Source organism: Zootoca vivipara, chromosome 8 (assembly GCF_963506605.1).
Source record: "Zootoca vivipara chromosome 8, rZooViv1.1, whole genome shotgun sequence".
Classification (NCBI taxonomy): Eukaryota; Metazoa; Chordata; class Lepidosauria; order Squamata; family Lacertidae; genus Zootoca; species Zootoca vivipara.
The window spans coordinates 13203485-13229095 of NC_083283.1; the positions used below are offsets into that span (position 1 = coordinate 13203485).

Below are 25611 nucleotides of genomic sequence, written 5' to 3' on the forward strand. Positions count from 1 at the left end.
TCCTACTCTTCAGGGTTCGCCCCAAGCAATCTGAGACTGCGCTGGCATGCCTGCCTTTGCTCCTCCCGCTTCGTTCCTCTTCTGGGAGATGGGGGGGAGGGGAGCTTGTTGCAGCAGGATGGGGAGACATCTCTGTCTCTTTACCAGCCTGACCCATCTCTGCCTCTTGGCCTCCTTTCTCCCCTGCTTTAGCTTCTGCCTCTGGTTCTGGACCTCTCTCTGCCACAGACTCTCCCCGCACACTAAGCCCTGTTACCTCTTCAGCTTCCGACACCTCCTCCTCCCAGTCTTCTGTCTCTGACCACTCATCGTCAACCCACCACCAATCCCTGGGCTCTGAGCCTCCTTCCTTTGGGAGTTCCCCAGTTGGTTCTTCCCACCATTCTTCCCACCAATCAGTCCCAGCAGGTATGGGGTTGGAGTACCGTATTTTTCGCTCCATAAGACACACTTTTTCCCTCCTAAAAAGGAAGGGGAAATGTCTGTGCATCTTATGGAGCAAAGGCAATGGACGGCAGTGGGATGCCTCTGCTGCCACTGCAGTCGCGAGCGGAGGGATGCCTCTGCTGCCGGAGCCATGGCTCCCAGCGGCAGGGGAGGGAAGAGCAGCCCGCTTTCGGGCTGCTCCTCCCTCCGCCGCAGCCACTGACAGCGGCAAAGGGGCAGAGGAGGGATGAGCAGCCTGAAAGCAGGCCTTTGGGGCCGCTCGTCCCTCTGCCACTCGCAAGAGCCGGCATACGAGCCGCGGTTGGGAGAGGCACAGCACAGCCTCCTGTGTCTGCCCCAGAGAGAAGCGGCGGCGGGACTGGTTGTTTATTAAATAGTTTAGTACAACATTTGATTCAGAATATTTTTTTTCTTGTTTTCCTCCTCTAAAAACTAAGGGCATCTTATGGTCAGGTGCGTCTTATGGAGCAAAAAATACGGTCTATGTCCCCAGACCCCCCTTTTTGCCCTTGACTGTTCCAGCTAAATGCCTGAAAAGTGATCTTTCCTGCCGCTTAAATGGTGACGAATAGCACCTCGAGATGATTCTTTAAAAAGTGATTTATAAACTGGGGGCGAGGGAAAAGAGAGAAAGAGAATAATGAGTTGTTTTCAAAGATTTATGCCCAGCAAGTTTCCATCCCTTCTGGATAATAATCTTGCTTGGCAACTGCAAATAATTGGAATCTGTAAGGCTGCATGTTATGTGTCTAGAAGAAAGTATTTAACCCCTGTTGCCACACATGGAAATCTATAGAGAGGAGCTCAGTGGGAGAGCACCTGCTTTACATGCAAAAGGTCCCGGGTACAAAGCCCTGTGTCTCTCGGTAGGTCTGGGAACGTCCCCAGCGTGAAACCCTGGAGATCTACTGTCAGTTAGTGTCAGCAATACTGGACTGAATGGGCCAATGGTTTGACCTGGTATAATGTCTGGAAGTGACCCAAGTTGGCCTTGATTTGGAAAGACTTGGGTTCAAAGCCTTATTTAGCCATGAAACTCATTTGCAGGATGGGGTGTGGGGGTTAGGGGTAAGCCACTATCTAGTCTCAACCGTGCCTAATTCTTGGGAGTATTTTGAGGACCAACTGCAGGTATATCCATGTTCTAGCAACCTAAAGGAAGAAGTATGATTTACAAACAGGATATACAGTGAACATCATCGGGGTGTCTTAAGCTCCTTTACCAAAATCCTGTTTGTAAATCATACTTCTTCTTGACTGCACATCATTTTAGCATCAAAATAAAAAATTAAAAAAACAGTCCAGTAACACCTTAAAGACCAACTAAGTTTGTTCTAGGTATAAGCCAGGGGTCAGCAACCTTTTTCAGCTGTCCACCGTCCCTTAGACCATGTGGTGGACACATTCTACTCATGTCAAAACACGCTGATTCCCAGACCACCCACCGGCCGGATTGAGAAGGTGATTGGGCCACATCTGGCCCCTGGGCCTTTGGTTGCCTACCCCTAGTATCAGTGGCAGAGGAAGCCGCTCAGGCACCCGGAACGGCACCCGGGGGCGTGTATCTGGGGGCGGGGCATCGCTAGGTAGCGTGCATGTGCAGCGTAGCTACGTAGCAACGCCACACATGCGTGCTACGTAGCGGCGGCAGCAAACTGCTCCAGCCCCGTACGGGGATAGTGTGCCGGGATCCTCTGCTCGCTGCTGCAGCGGTGAACGGAGGATCCTCCGTTTGCAGCTGCAGTCGCGAGCAGAGGATCCCGGCACCATCTGTACGGCGCTGGAGCAGCACCACTTGGCTTGGGAGTCGGGGGGGGTGCGCCGAGTGTCACCCCCATCCAGGGTTGCACCCGGGGTGAACTGCCCCCATCTCACCCCCTTGCTACACCAGTGCCTGGTATAGCTTACGTGTGCATGCACACTTCTTCAGATACACAGTTGGAATAGACATCAGCAGTCAGTGGGAGGGTGGGGTGGGGTTCTTCTCAGAAGGGTAGTAGGAGATGGGTGATTGGCTCAATGGGTATGATAAACCCGTGTAGGACTATTAACGACTGCAATTAGTCCTACAGGAAAAAGCAAGGGATAGTATGCAGGTGAACAAAAATAGCATTAGCATGTGTAATGAGACAAGAATTCAATATCTCTATTCAGACCAGGTCTCTCCAAAATGATCTAGAAACATTTTAGCACTGAGCCTGCTCCAATGGCATACTCACCATGCTGCATTTTGGGTGACCTTCTCTCCTTGGTAGAGCTTAAAGGGAAACGTTTCTAGTTTGCAGGGTAGTAATTGGCGGACTCTTACGTCACTCAAGAAGCCATATGTTGCACCCTCCTTGAAGCAAGGCTGTGCAGAGTGCTGATTGGGGGCCTTTGTGACATTTGCGAAGCCGCATTTCTGCCCCTTACTCCCTTCTTGGAACAGTTTTTAAAATCCCCTCCACCAGCATTTAAGCAGTGAAACGTGCAAGCAAATGCTTGAAAACAAAGTAGAAAGTTCAACTGAAGCATCGGAGCAGAGATGACAGTCGTAGATCAGGAAGCTATAGAAATGTGAAGGTGTACCCTGAGGCTGATAAGAAATGAGACCCCGGCACATTATTTTGTGTTAACTCACCTCTATCCTGTATTTACTCAAGACTGGCCTGATGTTGGCTGGGACTGGGTAGATCATACTGACATCTGCAGGATCCACAGGTGGGAGGTTTTCAGGGCCGGAATCGGAGATCTGCAAAATGAAGCCACCTCAATGTTTTATTATTTAGATATGCTGCTTTTAAGGAAAACAAGTCCCTACAGAGATTCCCCAGCAATTTTCACTGCAAGCAAGAAGAAGAAGAAGAAGAAGAAGAAGAAGAAGAAGAAGAAGAAGAAGGAGAAGGAGAAGGAGAAGGAGAAGGAGAAGGAGAAGGAGAAGGAGAAGGAGAAGGAGAAGGAGAAGGAGAAGGAGAAGGAGAAGGAGAAGGAGAAGGAGAAGGAGAAGAAGAAGAAGAAGAAGAAGAAGAAGAAGAAGAAGAAGAAGAAGAAGAAGAAGAAGAAGAAGAAGAAGAAGAAGAAGAAGAAGAAGAAGAAAAGGTAAAGGGCCCCTGGACAGCTAAGTCCAGTCAAAGGCGACTCTGGGGTTGTGGCGCTCATCTCGCTTTCAGGCCGAGGAAGCCAGCGTTTGTCCACAGACAGCTTTTGGGGTCATGTGGCCAGCAGGACTAAACCGCTACTGGAGCACAGAGGACCGTGGCGAGTGCCAGGGCGCACGGAAACACTGTTTACCTTCCCGCCACAGCGGTACCTATTTATCTACTTGCACTGGTGTGCTTTCGAACTGCTTGGTAGGCAGGAGCTGGGACAGAGCAATGGGAGCTCACCCCGTCGCGGAGATTTGAACCACCGACCTTCCGATCGGCAAGCCCAAGAGGCTCAGTGGTTTAGACCAACAGCGCCACCCCATTGCACAAGTAGGCCAGGTGGTTTATGAGAATCTGTGGCCATTTTTCCAGTTATACTAATAGGAGCAGTTGTACTAATACCTTTTGGCGGGAAGGTAAACGGCGTTTCTGTGTGCTGCTCTGGTTCGCCAGAAGCAGCTTTGTCATGCTGGCCACATGACCCGGAAGCTGTCTGCGGACAAACGCCGGCTCCCTCGGCCTATAGAGCGAGATGAGCGCCGCAACCCCAGAGTCAGACATGACTGGACCTGATGGTCAGGAGCCCCTTTACCTTTAGGGACCCAGGTGGCACTGTGGGTTAATCCACAGAGTCTAGGGCTTGCTGATCAGAAGGTTGGCGGTTCGAATCCCTGAAACGGGGTGAGCTCCCGTTGCTTGGTCCCAGCTCCTGCCCACCTAGCAGTTCGAAAGCACATCAAAGTGCAAGTAGATAAATAGGGACCGCTCCGGCAGGAAGGTAAACGGCGTTTCTGTGTGCTGCTCTGGTTCGCCAGAAGCAGCTTTGTCATGCTGGCCACATGACCCGGAAGCTGTCTGCGGACAAACGCCGGCTCCCTCGGCCTATAGAGCGAGATGAGCGCCGCAACCCCAGAGTCGGACACGACTGGACCTGATGGTCAGGGGCCCCTTTACCTTTACCTTACTAATAGGAGCAGGTGTTGGGTGCTCCTAGAATATGCAGTAGAGAAGACGTGGCAGCTGAAAGATTATTATTAGTATTATGTCTGAAACCCTGGAGTGTGGTTGTCACTCAGTGGAGACAGTTCTGAGCTACATGAAACAATGTTCTGAGTTGGTAGAGGACAGCTTCCTATGTTCCTAATTCTCAGCAACATACATTGTTTGACATAGTCATAGTCTTCACAGCAGTCACAACCACGTTGCTGAAATTCACACCTACGGTCTTAAGGCTAATTTGGAGTCGTTTGCTGTGTCTGACCTATTCCAAACATGTCCTCCCATCTGCTGAAGAGTAAAGATTCCTGGATCTTTGGGGCTTTCCACTCCATTTGCATTTACGGTAGCTAAAATTAGAAACACGCTTTGGAAGTGCGACAAAATGGAAAGGCTTTAGAGAGCTGTTTTGCTGTGCACAAAGCCACTCATTGTGTATAAGAAGATCCCTGGAAAGCTCTTCTGTGTTATTGAATTACCCAAATCAAGCGGTTGATGAAGCCAATAACTGAGAAAAGGACATTAATTCATTGGCTGATGCAATGGTTTCAAGTAGTTTGCATTGCTCAGCCCACCAGCACCAAATCCAAGTTTCTCTACAGAATTTGGGACGTAACCACCTAAGAGCCAGCTAATTCTGATTTGACCCCATCCTCCTCCATACTGAGTCCTTTGATAGCAACACTGAGACTAAAGAGAAAGAAGCCGACAGCCAGTACCAACTTCCTGGACAAAATGTAAGTATGATGGCAGGCAGCTGGGGACTGAATAAGGATGATGAGGAAGGGCCCCGTTCACTCTAATGGAGCAGCCTCAACTGTGTACTTATTGTTGGCATCCATCTGCCTTGAGACACAATGGAGTGCGCCTCAGGGGGTGAAGCCAAACCACTGGGTTATCAGCACTGAATGAGGCCCTGGGTGGCCCGACAAGACCCCCCCTCTCAGCCTTGCAGGTGTGGTTCAAAGGAATCATAGAATCATAGAGTTGGAAGAGACCACAAGGGCCATCCAGTCCAACCCCCTGCCAAGCAGGAAACACCATCAAAGCATTCTTGACATATGACTGTCAAGCCTCTGCTTAAAGACCTCCAAAGAGGGAGACTCCACCACACTCCTTGGTAGCAAATTCCACTGCCGAACAGCTCTTACTGTCAGGAAGTTCTTCCTAGTGTTGAGGTGGAATCTTTTTTCTTGTAGTTTGAATCCATTGCTCCGTGTCTGCTTCTCTGGAGCAGCAGAAAACAACCTTTCTCCCTCCTCTATATGACATCCTTTTATATATTTGAACATGGCTATCATATCACCCCTTAACCTTCTCTTCTCCAGGCTAAACATACCCAGCTCCCTAAGCCGTTCCTCATAAGGCATCGTTTCCAGACCTTTGACCATTTTGGTTGCCCTCTTCTGGACACGTTCCAGGCAGAGCAATAATAATAATAATAATAATAATAATAATAATAATAATAATAATTTCTTATTATTTATACCCCACCCATCTGGCTGGGTTTCCCCAATCACTCTGGGCGGCTTCCAACAAAATATTAAAAAGACAATAAAACATCAAACATTAAAAACTTCCCTAAACAGGGCTGCCTTCAGATGTCTTCTAAAAGTCAGATAGTTGCTTATTGCCTTGACATCTGATGGGAGGGTGTTCTACAGGGCGGGCGCCACTACTGAGAAGGCCCTCTGCCTGGTTCCCTGTAATCTCACTTCTTGCAGTGAGGGAACCATCAGAAGGCCCTCGGAAGTGGACCTCAGTGTCTGGGCTGAACGATGGGGGTGGAGACGCTCCTTCAGGTATACAGGGCCGAGGCCGTTTAGGGCACCAGGTTGGCTGCAGAGTTGCTGGAAGGAGGCGTACAAGGCGCCATCCAACCGCTTTAGGGACCCCACTCTGGATTTGTGTAGGGTTTCCTCCTTAGCCTTTTCTTCTTCTGAAGATACCCTGCAAGGCAACAGAGTTCTCCTTCTCCTCGTTGGGCGACCTTCCCAGGTTGACAATCCCCACCTGCCCCTCACTTCCCTCTACAGCAGAACCACTTTCTAGACCGTTGGACCCACAATTGGTCTCGTCTGCTCAATCTGCCAGAACTTGTCTTTGCACTGAGGGTTTGAGACCCATCAGCTACCCTCACCTGGTTTAGCTGGCCAGTCAAAGCCGTTCCCAGAGTCTGGCTGCTACCACATGCTAACAGCTTCTAGGAGCCACAGGTGAGAGCTGAGTGCAGGAGGAGTGAGGACCAAAGGTGGACAAACTACCCCAGAAAGAGCACGACATGTCCCCCACCAGAGGTACTACCCCCCCTAACACCCCATACATACGTACTGGTCCACTGTGATTGTCTCACATTAAATTTTAGTTTTCCGAGGCAGCGGCATGATTCAGACAGTCATTACCAATACAGGTCCATTATGAGGCGGAAGAGTTTTTCACAAGGTACTGTAGCTACAGGGGTAATCACATCCATCCATTGGCGGAGTCATTATATAATTACTGCCGCTCACAAATGAAAGGTTATTCAAATTTCTTTGCAGCGATGAAGCTAAATTATTTCTCCTGGAAAGGTCAAGGCATAGAGGGGCAATCCTGGGGGACATATAAAGTTTGCAGCTTTTGTTTCTATCAAATGAGTGCCACCTGTTTTTTTATGGACTCAGATCAACCAAAGGGGAGTGTTTATGCTGAAGAAGAGAAGTTGCGTTTAATACCTTGCCGAAGCACAGAAAAGCCTTGTCTAAATATACTGGTGAGCTGCGGCAATATGGAGAGCAGTGAGAGTTATAAGATGATTTACTGTCCTCTATATATAGAACAGTCTGCACTGAGCAGAATTCTAAAGCAGTTGTAGGTAAAACCGAGGAAAGGGACTTCCTGACTTTTGCAAACTGATAAAGCTGATACACTAATAACTCTGCAGGGACAGGTAAATCAGTCTGTCTCCAGTCCCTGACACTTTAATATGCATTAATCCATAAATCTGTTCAATCCCATTTTCACATTGATCTTCATTTGCACAAAAAATGCTTTTAAATGCATATTTAAATATGTATCTACATACTGTCACCCTGCAAATATGCATTTTTAAATGTAATTTGATAGTGTTTTTTTAAAAATTGAGAACTACATCAGAACTAGTGTTGGAAGAGAATTTATTCAGTCTGCATTTTAAAGTGAAATGACCTAACCTGCTGGTCCCAGATTTATATATGTATTGGAAGGCTGCTCCCAATCAGATTATGCACGTCTTTATATTTTGCCGTGCAGTTCTGCTTCTAAAATTGTGTCTACAAATGCATCAAAAACATTAAAAATCACATATTTTAGAAGAATGCATGCATAATACATGCCTTAGGTGAAAGTATGTACAATTAAAGTGTGATTTAACCTAGGTGGCGCAGTGGGTTAAACCACTGAGCCTAGGGCTTGCTGATCAGAAGGTCGGCGGTTCGAATCCCTGTGACGGGGTGAGCTCCCATTGCTTGGTCCCAGCTCCTGCCAACCTAGCAGTTCGAAAGCATGTCAAAGTGCAAGTAGGTAAATAGGAACCGCTACAGACAGCGGGAAGGTAAACGGCGTTTCCATGTGCTGCTCTGGTTTGCCAGAAGCGGCTTTGTCATGCTGGCCACATGACCTGGAAGCTACACGCCGGCTCCCTCGGCCAATAATGCGAGATGAGCACGCAACCCCAGAGTCGGTCACGACTGGACCTAATGGTCAGGGGTCCTTTTACCTTTAATCACAAAAATATGAGACACCATATTTTCTTCTGCTGAGGTACCAAAATGTCTTGGGCAGCCCAGCATCAGCCTTAGCCTTTATGACCAATAGTCAGGGAAGATGGGAATTGTAGTCCTCAGTCTCTGGATTGCAACACATTATCTAGCCTGGCTTTACGAAAACAGAAGATATCCTGCAGAAGATATCCTGCAGGTGCCCTCACCACCAGTCAGTTTTCTTATAAGCAAGCAATCCTCTTCATGTGGTAGTTGAGCTTTTGCACTTGTTAGCCTGGTTCACACAATTTGCTAACCCTTGGTCAGCATTCACATTAACCATAGTTAAGAAACCACAGGTAAAGGTGTAAAGCATCTTAAACCCTGGACTATTGTGCAACAGAATAGTTAAAAGCACCAGTGAGAGCAAGCGAGCCTTGAGAGTGGCTTGAATATTTTGCTGTTCTTCACCCACAGCTCTGTAGCTTTTGGGTGGCTCCTTAGTTCACACGCAATGCTAAGCTTTGGTTCAGATTCATTAAATAGCATAAACCAACCACAAACCTTGGTTCACGTGCAAATTTTAACCACAGTTAGTAAATCATAGTTAGGCTGCTGAGCTGGGTTCACACTCAACACTATAACCATGGTTTATTAAACCATGGCTAACAAACCCTGGTTTAGCATCGTGCATGAACCATGCATACATACACAAAGCAGCAGCAGCAGAATACTTTGAAAGGGTGAGGAGACACAGGAAGGGGTAGCTTTCATCTCCTTGTTCCAGCAAAAATAAAAATTACACACACACACACACACACACACACACACCAGCAACCCTGTGTTGTGAATGCACCATACTGTGTATTATCCTGCCCTGGTTGTTTTCAGACATTCACCAATAAAAAACATGGATAAGAATATTCGTTGAAGCTCACCTGCAGCAATTCAAACGCAGCAAGGAGGTCCCCACCAGAAATATTTCCAAAGTACACTGGGTGGTAACTAAGTTTAGGTGGCTCATATTTCTGACCAACCAATGTTGTCACAGGAGAAGCAACGGTAGAGCCAATATATTCTGATTTACCCTAGACGTTTAAAAAGAAAAAGACTTAGCATAACATCATTTATCTTCACATTGTGCCGTTCATACAAAACCACCCTTACAACCAGAGTTTGTGATATGCAGAAGACCACGTCCACACCATGTATGCAAAGCACATCCAATGCACACGGTTTCACCCTAAGAATCATGGAAACTGTAGTTTACCCCTCGCAGTTTCCATCACCCTTCACAAACTACAACTCCCAGGATTCTTTGGGATATAGCCATGTTCTGTAAAAATGCTTTAAATGTTTGATGTGTCTTTAGTGAACCAGCATCAAGCGGACATCATGTTCCAAGCTGTGCTCTGCGTTGTGATGCTGGGCCTCAGCCTTGAAGAGCTGACCACGAAGAAAATAGGAGTGGGGACCATTTTTTTTTACCTGTCATGGAGGTACGTTACCCTGGGGGCAATCCACCAGGGCCCATATGCCAGAGCCGAAAGATGATGAGGTCAGTCCGTTTTGCTCTGGCATGCCCTTCTCCCTCCCACTCCCCTTTCGTGGCAAAGACAGGTCACTCTGTCACTCAGAATTGTCAGCTGAGGGTTGCAGAAGGCTCCCCACCCCATTGCTCCATCCATTTCAGCTTTCCCCCTTCTTCCTCTGAGTTGCCACATGAAATTCAGCTGAGAGCAACAGGCTCCCCACCTCTGCTCTAGAGTCTAGACTAGAGTGGTCCAACACACGGCCTAGGGGCAGCATCCAGTCCTCAGTGCCTTTTTTTGTGTGGCCCTGGGCAACATTTGATACCTTCCTCACCCTCTGCAGCCCTCCCAGATTTGCTCCTGTTACCCCAGAAAAGGAGACCAGTGTTTCTGAAATCAAAAGTTGGCAACCTTTGTAATGGAAGAGGGCACTGTTTCTTTTCTTCGCCCTTTCTACGCGTTGGGCGGAAGTGGGATAAATTACATGACACACAAACACAGAGCTATGCATAATTTCCATTGGGAGGAAGGGCAAGATGTAAACTGAATAAATGATAAATTATAATTTGTCCAGGCATCCAGTGCAACACTGCACGCTATTAAAAAAGGACAGTTTGTTCAAACCTTTGAACAATCAGCATCATTTGCTATGTAAGCAAATGTAATACAGGGGCTCAGGGCTGGATTTAACTAAATACTTGTGCTTGTGGGAGCCAGCTCAATGGGTCCCACTAGGGCAACAGGGATTGCCCCCCCTTCTCTGCCCCAACTCCCCAATCAGCTTGGGGGGGGGGGTTAATCAGGAGACCACCACCTCCTACCATGTGGAGAGATGAGAAGGGAGATCATTCCACCAGGCAAGCAGAAATCGGCTCCACTTCCTGGTGGGACTGGGTTGCGGTCTGGCCACCTAGCCACTCTCCTCAGCATTGGGGCAGGGCGGTGTCCCACATCGTGCTGGGGGAGACCCTGGCCACGTCAGGTTCCCAGGCGGCCAATCAGGTCACCTGGGGGCAGAGCCGAGGACAATTTAAGCCATGGCGCGATTCTGAGGCTTCCTCTTTCAGCCTCGTGCCGTGGATCTCCTGCCTTCCCACCCTTTTTTCAGGTTGTGTCATTGGCCTTGGGTTGGTTGCCGTTGAGGGGCCTGGTAGGACTTTTTCCACTTGGCAAATTGGCACCAGCCACTTGGTTTTCGCCTACCTCGTAGCAATCATCACAACTTTGTAAGGTTAGACGGTTAGGCATTGGAATAGCGATGGGGGGGAGGTGCGGCCCCCTCCATGTTTAAGGGTATTCCGTTAAAGGAATCTGGGGGTGTGGATCTTGTCTGAAGCCCGGGGAGGGGCTAGAGCCATGCCACGACCCCAGCGGGAACCCGGGAGGTGCTTGAGTCGATCCACATTGGCGGGGCCCCCCCTACTGGTAGTTTACCCTTACCAGACTCCCTGCAAGGTGGGCAGAAGTCAAATATAGTCTGTTGATGGCAATGCCTAAGCCAATACCGCTCACACTCTGTAACCAATGAAGTTGTGGCCTAAAATTCTGTGTCCTTGTATCTTTATTCTCCTGGGGGTGGCTTGGGGACCTTGATACACAAATGCTTGCTCTGATTCAGCATCTCCTTAGCACTACTCTGAATCCCACCCATATCAAGGTTGAAACAAACAAACAAACAAAGAAGGTGGAGAAAATCATATTTACCACTGCATCATCATCGTAGAGCTCTACGACGATCACTGGGGGGAATTCGGCAATTTCTTTTCCATCCCCGTGAAGCAGAATATTATTAAACAGCAGCATTTGATTCCAGGTTGGAGACAAAGTTTGTTGTATGATCTAATGGTGGGGGAAAAATAGTGCATTAGAGTAGACAAGACTCTACTTTAGATGAGCTCTCTTGGGACATTCTATTTGTGCTATGGAATAATGTGCATATATACACACAGATATCTATCTGTCTAGATATAGATATAGATGTATATACAACCATAATTTGTTTGGCTATATTTTGAGCAATTGATTTAAATTCATTTATGAATCACTTGCCATGAAACTCTCCGAAATGATTCAACAATAAAAACAGATGGCAACTACAGGAGGCATGGCTTCAGGACCACGGACAGCTCCAAGCAAGCAACTTGCTCTGACAGTGGTTGGGAGCACATATCAACACCACAGAGTGCTATGAAGGTGTCCTGTGTGTTTCACAGCTCTTTCTCGCCCTGCAGCTGTTCACATCAACATGGCTTCATTAGTGTCAGATCCATTTCTCTTTGTGTGCGCACAGCAGGGGGCGTTGATAGGACAGGGATATCATTACCCTATGCACACCCTGGCTAGAGACGAATTTGGAATGGATTAAGGACTCCAATCAGCGCAGCTTCTTGTTTCCGGCGGTGAGAAATGGCTGACTCCCATACGATCAGACCTCAGCCATGCCAGTAATTCAGGGCCGATATGGGGGTAATTAGCCCTGAACTGTCTCATAGACCTGCAGATTGTCCGAGATTGTCAGCTTGCATCAAGGTGCAAGCGGCAGGACACTGGGTCCCAGAGCATGACACAGCTGGTACTTTCTGAAGCAACTCTCATAGCCGGAAATATCTGTTTGATAAAATAATTAGATTTGGACAATAAACAGACATAGTCTGGACCGAAGAAGACTGAGAAAAAACCTGCAGAATGGCACAGCCCTTGGTGTTTAAGCTCGGACTTCTTTTTCTCGTCTCAATACCTACAATTGTTTTTCTATGCCAAGCCTCATTAAGAAACCTAATTTTTTTTTTTTTGAAAAGTACAGATGGACTTTTATTTATAATTAAGTATTCAATTGCACAGCTTTACTTAGACTTGAAAGACTTGATAAAGATGAAAGAAGAAACAACACATCAAACAGTAGTATTTCATAACAATGTCCACGATACTTAAGTATTTTGATTAGTGCTCTATGAACATAGATTGAAAGCTGGGCACTGTAAATGCAGTGAGTGAACAACAAACAGGAGTCCTTCGGTGCAGTGAAGCACATGTGCTCTATAACTGAGCTGTGTTTCCTTTGATGTTCCTCCTTTTAAGCAGCCCTTTAACTGGTATGACAGCAAACACCGAAGATATATTTTGAGGATAAAAATGTACTGGAATTGGGTGGGAATCACTTCAATAAAAATTTCTGGAATGGCCTTATATAATAAATGAGGGTTCTCCAGCAATTACTTATTCTTTATTGGATCTCATGTACCATCATAAAAACAATTTCAGGTACAGCCTAGCATCTATTATCTACAGAAAGCATTACTGGCACATATAAAGTCTGACATTCTCCAAGATTTACAGAGCAAATGTTTATATGCCCACTCAGAGGTAGGTCCAATTTATTTCCGTGCGATTTACAAGCAGGTAATCATGTACAGGATTGCAGCCTTACAATACCGTAGAAGAGAAAAATAAAGAGGGGACATGTATAATATTATGCATGGTGCGAATGGATAGGGAGACATGCTCATAAAATGCTAAAACCTGTAGTCTGGTCACCTAATGAAATCAACTGGCAGTAGATTTGGGACAGAACAAACAAAACACTTTTTGCATGCACGCAATTTATCAGGTTCCCTGGTATAGGTTGCAGTGATAGCTACTGCCTCAGATGGCTTGAAAGGGGGATTAGACCATTTTATTTGAGTCTATATCCCAGTCTATCCCATGGGTTCAAAGCAGCTTTGACAAATTTCTTTGAGTCTATACTGTATTGCACAGTGTCCCATAAGCTCAGACCAGCATGCAGCTGTTTTCCTAAATGTTAATAGCCTCGTGCCCTAGGGGCTCACAATCTAAGGCAATCGGATGGACTGAGTGATAAAAGAGGCCAAACAAACTGAAAATGAAGTTGTCATGACCCCGCTCCCCATCCACCAGTGATCCTGCTTGTCCACCAGGTTTCTCTTATGCACAGCAACCCAGGCCATCTGGGCGGGGAGGGGGGGTTGCAGTGATTTTTAGGAAGTCATTAGTTTGCACCAGGCGTCCTATTGGTAAGACGGAGTTTTCTGAGTGCATGTTCTGGAAGTTGGGCAATAGGGGCAGTACAGGATTCCTTTTGGTGTACCGACCTCCCCGCTGCACCAAGGATTCCCTGCCCGAGCTGCTTCAGGTCGTGTCGGATGTGCTCCTGGAGACACCTAGCTTGGTTGTCTTAGGGGATTTTAACATCCATGCCGACACGACCTTACAAGGAGCCGCTCGGGACTTCGTGGAAAGCATGGCCACCATGGGGCTGTCCCTGAATAAGTCTGGCCCAACTCATAGCCGCGGACATGCCTTGGACTTGGTGTTCACCTCTATGGATGTTGGTGATCTGACATTAAGTAAAAGCGAAACAAAAGAAGTGCCATGGTCAGATCACTTTCTGGTGCAACTGGACTTCTCCGCAACCCTTCCCCTCTGCAGGGAGGTGGGACCGATTCGGATGGTCCGCCCCCGCTACTTAATGGATCCAATTGGCTTCCAGAGAGTGGTAGGGGATGTTTTATCCCATGTCGATGGCCTTTCAGCTGATTCCCTGGTGGCCCGCTGGAATGCGGAGTTAACCAGCGCTATTGACTGTCTGGCTCCGAAGCGCCCTCTCAGATTGCATGGAGCCCGGACAGCCCCGTGGTTTTCCCCGGCGCTGAGGGCGATGAAACAGTCGTTGAGACGGCTAGAGCGCCGGTGGCGGAAAACTCATTTTGAATCAGACCGGACACGGGCTAGAGCTCAACTTCGAGCCTACCAAGTGGCAATGGCGACAGCGAAGAGGACCTTCTTCACCGTCTCCATCGCATCTGCAGAAAACAGCAGCAGGAGACTCTTCCAGGTGGTTCGCAATTTAGCGGAACCACCTGCTCCATCCGGGCCCAGTACGGGCCACATGATCTCCTGCAATGATTTTGCAAAGTTTTTTGCAGATAAAGTCGCTCAGATTCGGGAAGAGGTAGACTCCACCGTGGGAGCAGGGCCGGGGCGGGGGAGTGCTAGAGTCCTGTCTAGTCAAGTTTTGTGGGATCAATTTCAATCTGTTACCTCCGAGGATGTGGACAGGCTGCTTCGACGAGTGAAACCAACCACCTGTCTCCTTGATCCTTGCCCATCCTGGCTTATAAAAGCTAGCCGGGAAGGGCTGGGCGATGGGCTTCGCGGGTTGGTAAATGCTTCTCTCCATGAAGGAGCCTTCCCAGACCCGCTGAAAGAGGCGGTTATTAAACCGCTTCTTAAAAAACCATCTTTAGATCCGGCCAATATGGCCAACTATCGCCCAGTCTCAAATCTTCCATTCTTGGGCAAGGTGATTGAGCGAGTGGTTGCTGAACAACTTCAGGCACGCCTGGAAGAAGCGGACCATTTGGATCCCTTCCAGTCAGGATTCAGGCCTCACCATGGGACTGAAACTGCCTTGGTCGCACTGGTCGATGATCTCCGGCGGGCTAGGGACAAAGGTAAGAGCTGTTTCCTTGTTCTGCTGGATCTCTCAGCGGCTTTTGACACCATCGACCATAACATCCTTCTGGATCGTCTAGAGGGTTTGGGAGCTGGGGGCACTGTCATGCAGTGGTTCCGCTCCTTCCTCCTGGGCCGTGTTCAGAAAGTGGTGGTGGGGGATGAGTGTTCAGACCCCTGGGCTCTCACTTGTGGGGTGCCTCAGGGTTCTGTCCTCTCCCCCATGCTTTTTAACATCTATATGCAGCCGCTGGGAGAGATCATCAGGGGGTTTGGGCTGGGTGTCCATCAGTATGCTGATGATACCCAGCTCTACCTCTCTTTCAAATCAGAACCAGTGAAGGCGGCGAAGGTCCTGTGTGAGTGCTTGGAGGCGGTTGGAGGATGGATGGCGGCTAACAGATTGAGATTGAATCCTGACAAGACAGAAGTACTGTTTGTGGGGGACAGGAGGCGGGCGGGTGTGGAGGACTCCCTGGTCCTGAATGGGGTAACTGTGCCCCTGAAAGACCAGGTGCGCAGCCTGGGAGTCATCTTAGACTCACAGCTGTCCATGGAGGCACAGGTCAACTCCGTGTCCAGGGCAGCTGTTTATCAGCTCCATCTGGTACGCAGGCTGAGTCCCTACCTGCCCACTGACTGTCTCTCCAGAGTGGTGCATGCTCTAGTTATCTCTCGCTTGGACTACTGCAATGCGCTCTACGTGGGGCTACCTTTGAAGGTGACCCGGAAACTACAACTAATCCAGAATGCGGCAGCTAGACTGGTGACTGGGAGCGGCCGCCGAGACCACATAACACCGGTCCTGAAAGACCTACATTGGCTCCCAGTACGTTTCTGAGCACAATTCAAAGTGTTGGTGTTGACCTTTAAAGCCCTAAACGGCCTCGGTCCGGTATACCTGAAGGAGCGTCTCCACCCCCATCGTTCTGCCCGGACACTGAGGTCCAGCTCCGAGGGCCTTCTGGCGGTTCCCTCACTACGAGAAGCCAAGTTACAGGGAACCAGGCAGAGGGCCTTCTCGGTAGTGGCACCCACCCTGTGGAATGCCCTCCCACTAGAGGTCAAAGAGAACAACAATTACCAGACCTTTAGAAGGCATCTCAAGGCAGCCCTGTTTAGGGAAGCTTTTAATGTTTGATGGATTTCTGTATTTTAATGTTTGATGGATCTCTGTATTTTAGAATTTCTGTTTTGTTGGAAGCCGCCCAGAGTGGCTGGGGGAACCCGGCCAGATGGGCGGGGTATAAATAATAAATTATTATTATTATTATTATTATTATTATCTAGGCACAGAATCGGAGGCTGCAGGGGCACCCTATGGGTCTGGATCAGGGCTCAGAGCTGATGGTGGAAGACAGGGAGCCCACTGCACCTGAGATGGTTAGATAAGAACTCTCAGAAGAACTCCCTGGGCCACCAGGGCCTATAGAGTCAGAGCCTGGTCCCTTATGGAGCCTGACAAATCAGATACTTCCTGCCACACGTCATAGTCCAGCAGTGCTGGGAGTGCATCAGGAGGGAGACTATGGGATGAAGGAGCCCTGTTTAGGGAACATCTCAAGGCAGCCCTGTTTAGGGAAGCTTTTAATGTTTGATGGATTTCTGTATTTTAGAATTTCTGTTTTGTTGGAAGCCGCCCAGAGTGGCTGGGGGAACCCGGCCAGATGGGCGGGGTATAAATAATAAATTATTATTATTATTATTATTAAGGAGGAGTGCCTGTATTCAGCCCAGAGGCTTTCCCTTTGGTGGCTCTAAAGGCGGTAGAAGCAGGTCTCAGTCTGCTCCAAACTTTTGCTGAAGGGGCTTGCTTAGATCTATCCTTGGTGCTGCGGCCTTGCCTCCAGCCTTGCTGATTTCCCGGTGGGCTCCAGCACCAGACCAGGAAAAAAAAGTACAGTGGTACCTCAGGCTACAGACGCTTCAGGTTACAGACTCCGCTAACCCAGAAATAGTACCTCGGGTTAAGAACTTTGCTTCAGGATGAGAACAGAAATCGTGCGGCGGCGGCAGCAGGAGGCCCCATTAGTTAAAGTGGTGCCTCAGGTTAAGAACAGTTCCAGGTTAAGAACGGACCTCCGGAACGAGTTAAGTTCTTAACCTGAGGTACCACTAATGTTAAATCCAGTTTAAAAGAAAAACCTGAGCTGAAACCACCAATAACCCAGGTATAGGCAACACACTGCCTTCAGGATAGTTAGCTTCCAAATTCCATCAGCTTCACCACTAGGGGTGCCCTGTGATCCTCGGGTGAAGGGTGGGATAGAATCTTAGAATCACAGAATTGTAGAGTTAGAAGGGACTGCGAGGTTCATCTTGTCCAGCACCCCGCAATGCAGGAATCTTTCCCCCAATGTAGGGCTCGAAACCGCAGTCCTGAGAATAAGAGTCTCTTGCTCTGCTGCCTGAGCTATCCAAAGCAGTTTAGAAATTTAATAAGTAAATAAAATAAAATAAAAACTGTCTTGGGGTGCTCACATGCTCATTTTGACATAGCTTCAATTAAAAGGAGTAACCAAACAAGGGGATATCCTAGTTAAGAACTTAGAAAGCCAATTCCAACCAGTCAGAGTAGACAGCACTAAGCCAGAAAGGGTAATTGGCCTATGTATGACTTAGTGGACGGTAGCTTTGTGATCAAACCTATTCATTCTGAAGGAAATCAGCCCTGAGTGCTCACTGGAAGGACAGATCCTGAATCTGAGGCTCCAATACTTTGGCCACCTATGAGAAGAGAAGACTCCCTGGAAAAGACCCAGATGTTGGGAAAGATTGCACGAGGAGAAGGGGACGACAGAGGACGAGATGGTTGGACAGTGCTCTCGAAGCTACCAACAGGAGTCTGACCAAACTGCGGGAGGCAGTGGAAGACAGGAGTGCCTGACGTGCTCTGGTCCATGGGGTCACGAAGAGTCAGACACGACTAAACGACTAAACAACAACAACAACAACAACAACAACAACAAAGCTTTGTGGTATTTTACTCGCCACAGGGGACCAGGCAAACAATGATTTATGAACTACATCTTCCTTTACCTACTCAGCACACGCTGAGAGATGACCCCTGTGCTTAAGAAATTGCTATTTGTGCTTATAAATACTTCAGTTTCTTGTACCACCGCCGTCTCTTCCTCTCGCCCTTACCTTCGTGGTCTGGCAGTGCGAAACAAAAGTGACTTTGGCAAAGGGATCAGAAAGTCCACTGCTGTCGGCTGCGATTAGACCCCTGGCCTGATACATGTGAACTCTCAGCTGGAAAACATTCTTGTCTGTGTAAACACAACAGAAAGAAGGAAAGTTATCATCACAGAGAGGGATCAAAGTGGTCCACCCTGCAAGTTCAACCCCTAGCATCTTCAGGTAGGTATGGGAGAGACAGCTGCCAGTCTGTGTAGACAATACCGAGAAATATGCACCCAGTCATCTGACTCACTATAAGGTAGTTTCCCGTGTTCCAATATCTCCTAACAAAGCCTAGTCCATCGTGTCAGCTCGAAGTCATTGACCAGCTTCCCTGGGTCACTTTTTGCTTGAGAACCCACTTGCATTTTTTGTTTTGTTTTAAACAGTGGCAGGGACAAAAAGCACCCCGATGGCAAAATAAAAGTAAAAATAAATCAATGAATTCCTCTTTTTTGCCCCAGGTCTTTTTCATTTACAGAACAAAAATCATAAACGGCTGTAATTTAGGGACATTGTATTCCACTGCACCTGGGCAGGGGAGCAATATCCTAGAAGGACTGTGTTGCAGGTCTATTTCTTTGTAAATTCTGCAATGAAATGTGCCACTCAGGTAGATTTTAACCCCACAGGGTGTAGAATGTGAAGGGAAGAGCGGGATAGTACTGAAATAGGCGCTCCTTTAGACTTCCAAATGCTTGCATTCCCATCAACCCCTATCTTTGGCCATACTGGTTGGGGCTGATGGCAGCTGTAGACCAAAATATCTGAAGGGCACCAGCTTGGGGGAAGGCTAGACAGGCACATACAACCCCCCTGCCTGTGTTTGATGAAACTTACAGGCTAGCCACTGGTTTTCCCAGCTTGGCCTCCCTCTCAAAGCTGCCCCATCAAATCAAAGAAGGGGGCAAGTCACTATGTGCAGTTTGTTTTTTATTATGTCTTTTGCATTTTTTATACAGTGGTACCTCTACTTACGAATTTAATGCGTTCCAAACACACATTCGTAAGTCGAAAAAAATTGTAAGTTGAATCCCATAGGAATGCATTGGGAGAAAAAATTCGTAAGTAGAAGCAACCCTATCTAAAAATTCGTAAGTAGAAAAAATCCTATCTAAACTGCATCCAAGATGGCGGACGGAGCTCCATTCGTAAGTAGAAACATTCGTAAGTATAGCTATTCGTAAGTAGAGGTACCACTGTATTATAATTTTAGGTTGTGAACCATCCTGAGATCTATGGATGAAGGATGGTATAATCATAATCATAATCCTCAGAAAAATAGTTCACCCACCACCACTGCAGGAATGTATGAAAGGAGGCATGGCCTAAGGATTACATATGAACCAAAATATATGATTTTTTTTAAAAAAAATAACAACAATCAAACAACCCTGGCAGCTTCCTATGTCCCTATGTTCCTACATTTAAATAATGTCTTACTTCTGTAAACCAGGCTAACAGGTGGAGGGCTGCCATGATGTCCTGCGCTTGCTCCCGAAGGTGTTTCTGTTTCATATCCAATAGGCAAGTTGTCCAAAATTGTGTCCGCATATTTGGCGGAGCCAAGCCACAGGTAAGTGTCGACTTTTCCGTGAACGTTCCAGCCAGGAGGTCGTTTTCCTGGCAACTTAAAGTAAAGAAGAAGTGTCCAGAAGGTCAAGTTTGTTTGTTTGTTTGTTTATCAAGACGAGCCATTCTTCCAAAAATCGCAGACCAGGGTGCCACATATAATTATATAACACAAATTACGTACAATCCTATTTAAACCTTCAGAACGGGGAGAGGGACAGCTAAAACAGCAGAGGAACTGCCAAACTCTTAAATAATTGCACGTTGTGCTACATGCGCCAAGGATAAAATATTTGAAACCTGGGTAAGCCCTCAGTGCTATGGAATTAAAACTTGGCTGAAATTGCCCATTTCCTCATCTAGGCTGCATGGACACCAAACATTTAAAGTATACAGAAACACACACTGCTGCAAAGAGTCCCGAGAACTGTAGTTCACCCCTCACAGAGCTAAATATCCCAGCACCCTTAACAATCTACAGTTTCAAGGAGTTGGGGAAGTGGAAAGTACTTTAAATGTACGTTGTGTATTCAGTCTTTGTCACTGATCTCAATAACCAGCTGCTCAGGGTGGGAGGATCCTGTGCTGATTCATGGCTGAATTTCTTCTTCTTCTTTTTAAAAAAGGAGTGGGTTGTTGCATAAATTTGTCTGGCAGTGTAGATGAGACCCCGCCAACAATGGCTGTCTCCTCAAACGGTTGGGAGGTTCTCAGACTTACTTTCAAGAAGTGAGTTTTAATCTTCCCGCAGTGCTTCCCTCTCTGCTCGGTCACTGGGGAATAGAGCAAGTCTTTTGCTGGGATCCTTGCGTAGGCAACTCTTTTGTTGTTGCTCAGCATCCAGATGAAGACGTCGGGAACTGTATGCTGAGGCTTGGGAAAAAGACAGGCATGTGATTTGAGCATCAAGAACACCATTAGGCTTGTGCAGAGTGTGCTTTTGCTGGCGGGGTCAGCAATCTTTGATTGTGTGTGAATCAAGAAATAAGAGTTCATCTCCAACGAGTGCCCTTCTTTCTGTTTCCTTACCCACCCACCCACCACTCCAAAAATCTCCTGCAGAATTAGAGAAGTTTTTTTAAAAAAAACCTGGAAATGTGGCAAGAGAGGTTGTTGCCGTGCTTGTAGCCTCTCTGATATCTCAGTGTAGCAGGATTTCCTCTTGTATGTGTTTGAAATAACAGTGAGGAGAAGCTCAGGACTCATCTGATTCCCCCTCCACATCCATAGAATCATGTAATTCTAGAGTTGGGAGGGACCTTGAGCAGGGGTAGGCAACTTAAGGCCCGTGGGCCAGATGCGGCCCAATCGCCTTCTCAATCTGGCCCGCGGACGGTCCGGGAATCAGCATGTTTTTACATGACTAGAATGTGTGCTTTTATTTAAAATGCATCTCTGGGTTATTTGTGGGGCCTGCCCTGGTGTTTTTACATGAGTAGAATGTGTCCTTTTATTTAAAATGCATCTCTAGGTTATTTGTGGGGCATAGGAATTTGTTCATGTATATTTTTTTTCAAAATATAGTCCGGCCCACCACATGGTCTGAGGGACAGTGGACCGGCCCATGGCTGAAAAAGGTTGCTGACCCCTGACCTTGAGGGTCATTTTGTCCAAGCCCCTGCAATGCAGGAACCTCAGCTAAAGCATCTGTTATGTACTGAGCTGAATCATAGAACAATAGGATCCAAAATCAGCAGTCTGATTGGTCCGCAGCAGCCACCCAATCCAACTCCAGGTGGAAGTGAATCCACAACCTGATTGGCCTGCAGGAGCAGCCAATCAGGCTGCTGGCAGAATTCAGCATCCATGACAGATGGCCATCCAACCTCTGCTTAAAAACCTCCAAGGAGGGAGTCCATTCCACGGTTAAATCCAGCAACACAACAGTGGGAGCCTGTACACTGCACCCTTGCACACACACACACACACACACACACACACACACACACACACACACGTAGGAGCTTTCATACCAACAGAAAACAAACTGGAGTAGTTACCTCATCGACTAAGAAACGGATCTTCCCAATGTAGTTCTGAGTCTCGCGCATCATTTCTTCGAGTGGAATCTTCTTCTTTTGCTGCTGGATGATTGTTTTAGCATCTTTGGACATCGCTTCCTATGACAAAAAAAGAGGCAGGGCATTACTAAAGTTACCTGCCCTGTCAGATGCACGAGAGACAAATCAGCAAGAGTCAATCGCTCCCCTTTTCATTCTTTTTCATTCTTTAGTACAATATTCCACATTTCCACGCTTTCTTCCCCTCCCTTCAAAATTCCTCATGAAAATTCATCAACATTTTAGTGTGATTTCCCCCCCTGATAAACTCATTTTTGCACAGCAGTTTCCCCAAATGCGTTTTTTCGCTAATACATACATTTATCTGCACACTTTGTCCTAGTATATGCATTTCGAAACACATTACTTGACCAAAGAAATGCATTGCAAAATATGAAGTGGGCATTTCAAAGGGTGGCTATGTTTCTGTTCATGTATTGTTTCGGAAAGTGGGAATTAGGCAGGTTCACCTTTAAATGTGAACTGAATCGGATTTCTCCCACATCCCCAAATACAAATTTCTTGCTATCCACTGGGACATGCAAGGAAAGGTAACCTTATCCTTCGTCTGCTAACATCCTCCAGCAACCAGGCGATAGAGTTAAAGGTTGCCTTCCTCAATTGTCACAATGGGATAGATTAGATGTCAGAAGAGGATCTTATCTTCGCAAAAGATGCATATTCCCACCTGCATTTTCAGCAGATGAATTACTCAGAAGAGCCCTATTTGCCCCCTTTTTTTCCTTCCTTTATCCGTTTTCCAATTCTGGACAAACCTACAGAACTGCGCCAGTTGACACACATAAATGCCTCACCAATTGATGGTACTCATTTGAACGCAAGATGAGCTGAAAATATTGTATTTAGATTGATACGAACGGGGCTCATTTAAGTTTTTTTTGCCACCTGGGGCAGGGTGGGGGCACATATTGGTGTTGCAGCAGATTATGGATACACTCTCAATTTATCTGGGGAGACAACCATGCCAGAAAAAAATAAATCTCTTGAACTGAGATTTCTGATGTGGCAGTTGACTTTTCAGTCACGCCTCCCTAGGCACCTGCTTAGTCTGGCTTGTTTACACGTGGGGCGGTTGTGTCCCCCCCCCCAATATAATTCTCTCCCGGAGCACCAGAACATCACCAGGCCCCATCGCTCCCAGGAGAACTCACTCTATGTGCAATGAAAGTGCATGGTCTCATGAGAACACTCTGATCTGATTTCTTTCCGCAGGGCCTGTAAAACAGAGTTGTTCCGCCTGGCCTTTGGCCTGGAACCAACTTGACCCCCTCTCCCTTTTTCCTTTTTCCTTCTGTGACGGAACTCATATTTGGGGACTTCCCTGGCTTTTTTCTGGCCCATGTAGGACCAGTCTGGATAGTTGGCCTGGTGAAGATTTGGCCTTTTCTTCCCCAAACAGCTTTTGAGTTTCTATTGAAATGCGGCTGCATTTTTAATGCTGTATTTAATCTTGTTTTTAAGCTGTGTTTTAATCAATTGTTTTATACCTGGTGTTAGCTGCCCCGAGCCCGGTCTTGGCTGGGGAGGGCGGGGTTTGTTGTTGTTGTTGTTGTTGTTGTTGTTGTTGTTGTTGTTGTTGTTGTTATGCCATGGAGGCTGAGTGGGGTGGGGGGTGAATATGCAGTTTTAGAGCTGATTTCTATGTCTTCATAGCTTTTGATTCTATGTCTTATTTTGTATGCAAATAGGTTTTTTTTGCATAATTATTATATTATTAGTTGGCATACAATTGCAGAACTAAGTAAATAGAGGCCACAAGAACACCACACATTTAAAGCACTGTTATACCACTTTAAATAGTCATGGCTTCCTCCCCCCCCCAAGAATTATGGGAAGTGTAGTTTGTTCAGGGAGTCGTTAAGAGACACCTATTCCTCTCAGGTGGGAATTCCTCTTCTCCATGGTGGGAATTCCTCAGGTGGGAATTCCTCTTCTCCATGGGAAGAGCGGTTGATTGTTAACCCACTCTGGGAATTGTCGCTTTGTGAGGGGAATGCTGGTCTCCTAACAACTCTTAACATACTACCCTTCCCAGGATTCTTTGGGAGAAACCATGACTGTTTAAATGAAAGCTGCACTTGTGGCCTCTTTGTCATAACGTCACCGCTGCTCATTTCACAACATTTATATACTGCTTGGTTGCCCTAAAACCTCACACCGGTTTTATTTGTGAGCCAGATGCAAATTGTGGCGCATGAACTCAAGAGGTTTGGTAGATGGAGCAGCTTTATAGCACATTGCATCTAGTATTCAAGGAAATATCTCACATACCAATTCTTGCTTATACAACGTCAGCCTCTTTTTATCCAAAGGCGTCCGATTCATCAGTTTGGGCTTCTTTTCAGCATTCGCAATGAAGGCCCTGAAATGAAGACACAGTCAGAGATGGCATCTTCATAACGATGGATCGTAATTCTCCTGCAGCAAGTTCACCCGCCAGATGAGCCAGAAGATACTAAGCGCTCAGATTCATAATGTAATATTAAAACGGAGGCATCATTTATTGCTGGGAGAAGTAGAAAGAAGTGGAAATGCAATTTGTATGGTAATATTTCAATATGAAATTAATTAGTTTGGGGGATATGTGGCTATTTTGCATCCCATCCATTGTACTCAAACGAAGTTTGAGCAAGCAAAGTCCTTTTTTATGCATCTTGACCTTGCAGATTTTTGCAGAATCTATTTCCAGTGAGTGCGATGTTCCAAAAGCCTAGTGGGCAATCTGGTAATGAATCTGCTGGAATATGAGGAACGGAAACTGAATCGAAAAAAATAAATAGATAGATCTGCGTATGAAGTTGGAGCCTAAGTCAGCAACAGCTTTTTGCAACAGGACACCAAGTGAAGCGAGCAAGTTAGGTGGCAATCCTATGCCCACTTACTTGGGAATAAGTCCCTCTGAACTCAGCGAGACTTATGTCAGAGTTGACATCAGAGGCAGTTTTAGGGCAGCGTGACCAGTTCCACCTCCAAACTGGACACTGAATGGAGATGGCACAGCAAGTACTTGCCCGGCTATGAGGAGGGGGCACGACAGCTCTGGCAGGGTCCTACGACCCAGCTGCATTCGTAAAGATAAAGCGCTTTATATGTGTCATAACACTGTGACATCTGTTGATGCTGTGGAGTCCCAGCTTTTGCCAGCGGGATTTCTCTGTATTAAGTTTACAACGCGATCAGTTAGAATCGGTTTTTTGATGTGTCTAGAGATCCAGCCCTAGAGTCCTCCTGCCCGCTTCCCAAAGCCTAGTTAGTGCTTGCCCAGCTTTAGGAAGGAGGAAAGGAGACCCTGCCAGAACCTCCTTCCCAAATCCCAGCACGGCGTGAGGACTGCGGGGGGCACCAAGTTTTGGCCTAGCTCAGCAGTGGCATAGCATTGGTTGCTGGCACCTGGGGCGGGTGGACGTGCACCAGAGGGGAAGGGTGTGTGTGCTGGGTGTGTGTATGAGAGAGGGGCCAGGGGAGGGACACCAGCCCAGCCTTT

The 25611-nt window shown here is 47.1% G+C and overlaps 1 protein-coding gene across 2 annotated transcripts in view; it reads right to left on the reverse strand.

Moving 5' to 3' along the window:
* FER1L6 (fer-1 like family member 6) overlaps window positions 1-25611 on the reverse strand; it is a 127472-nt gene that overhangs the window by 49324 nt on the left and 52537 nt on the right. For both annotated transcript variants that reach the window (XM_035125519.2, XM_035125518.2), the window contains exons 16-23: window positions 24399-24489; window positions 22047-22166; window positions 20767-20919; window positions 19918-20104; window positions 18439-18563; window positions 11524-11658; window positions 9226-9375; window positions 3068-3178 (exon numbers count right to left, since the gene is read on the reverse strand). In XM_035125519.2, coding sequence (XP_034981410.2) covers window positions 3068-3178; window positions 9226-9375; window positions 11524-11658; window positions 18439-18563; window positions 19918-20104; window positions 20767-20919; window positions 22047-22166; window positions 24399-24489 — 1072 coding nt within the window. The remainder of the gene's footprint in view (window positions 1-3067; window positions 3179-9225; window positions 9376-11523; window positions 11659-18438; window positions 18564-19917; window positions 20105-20766; window positions 20920-22046; window positions 22167-24398; window positions 24490-25611) is intronic.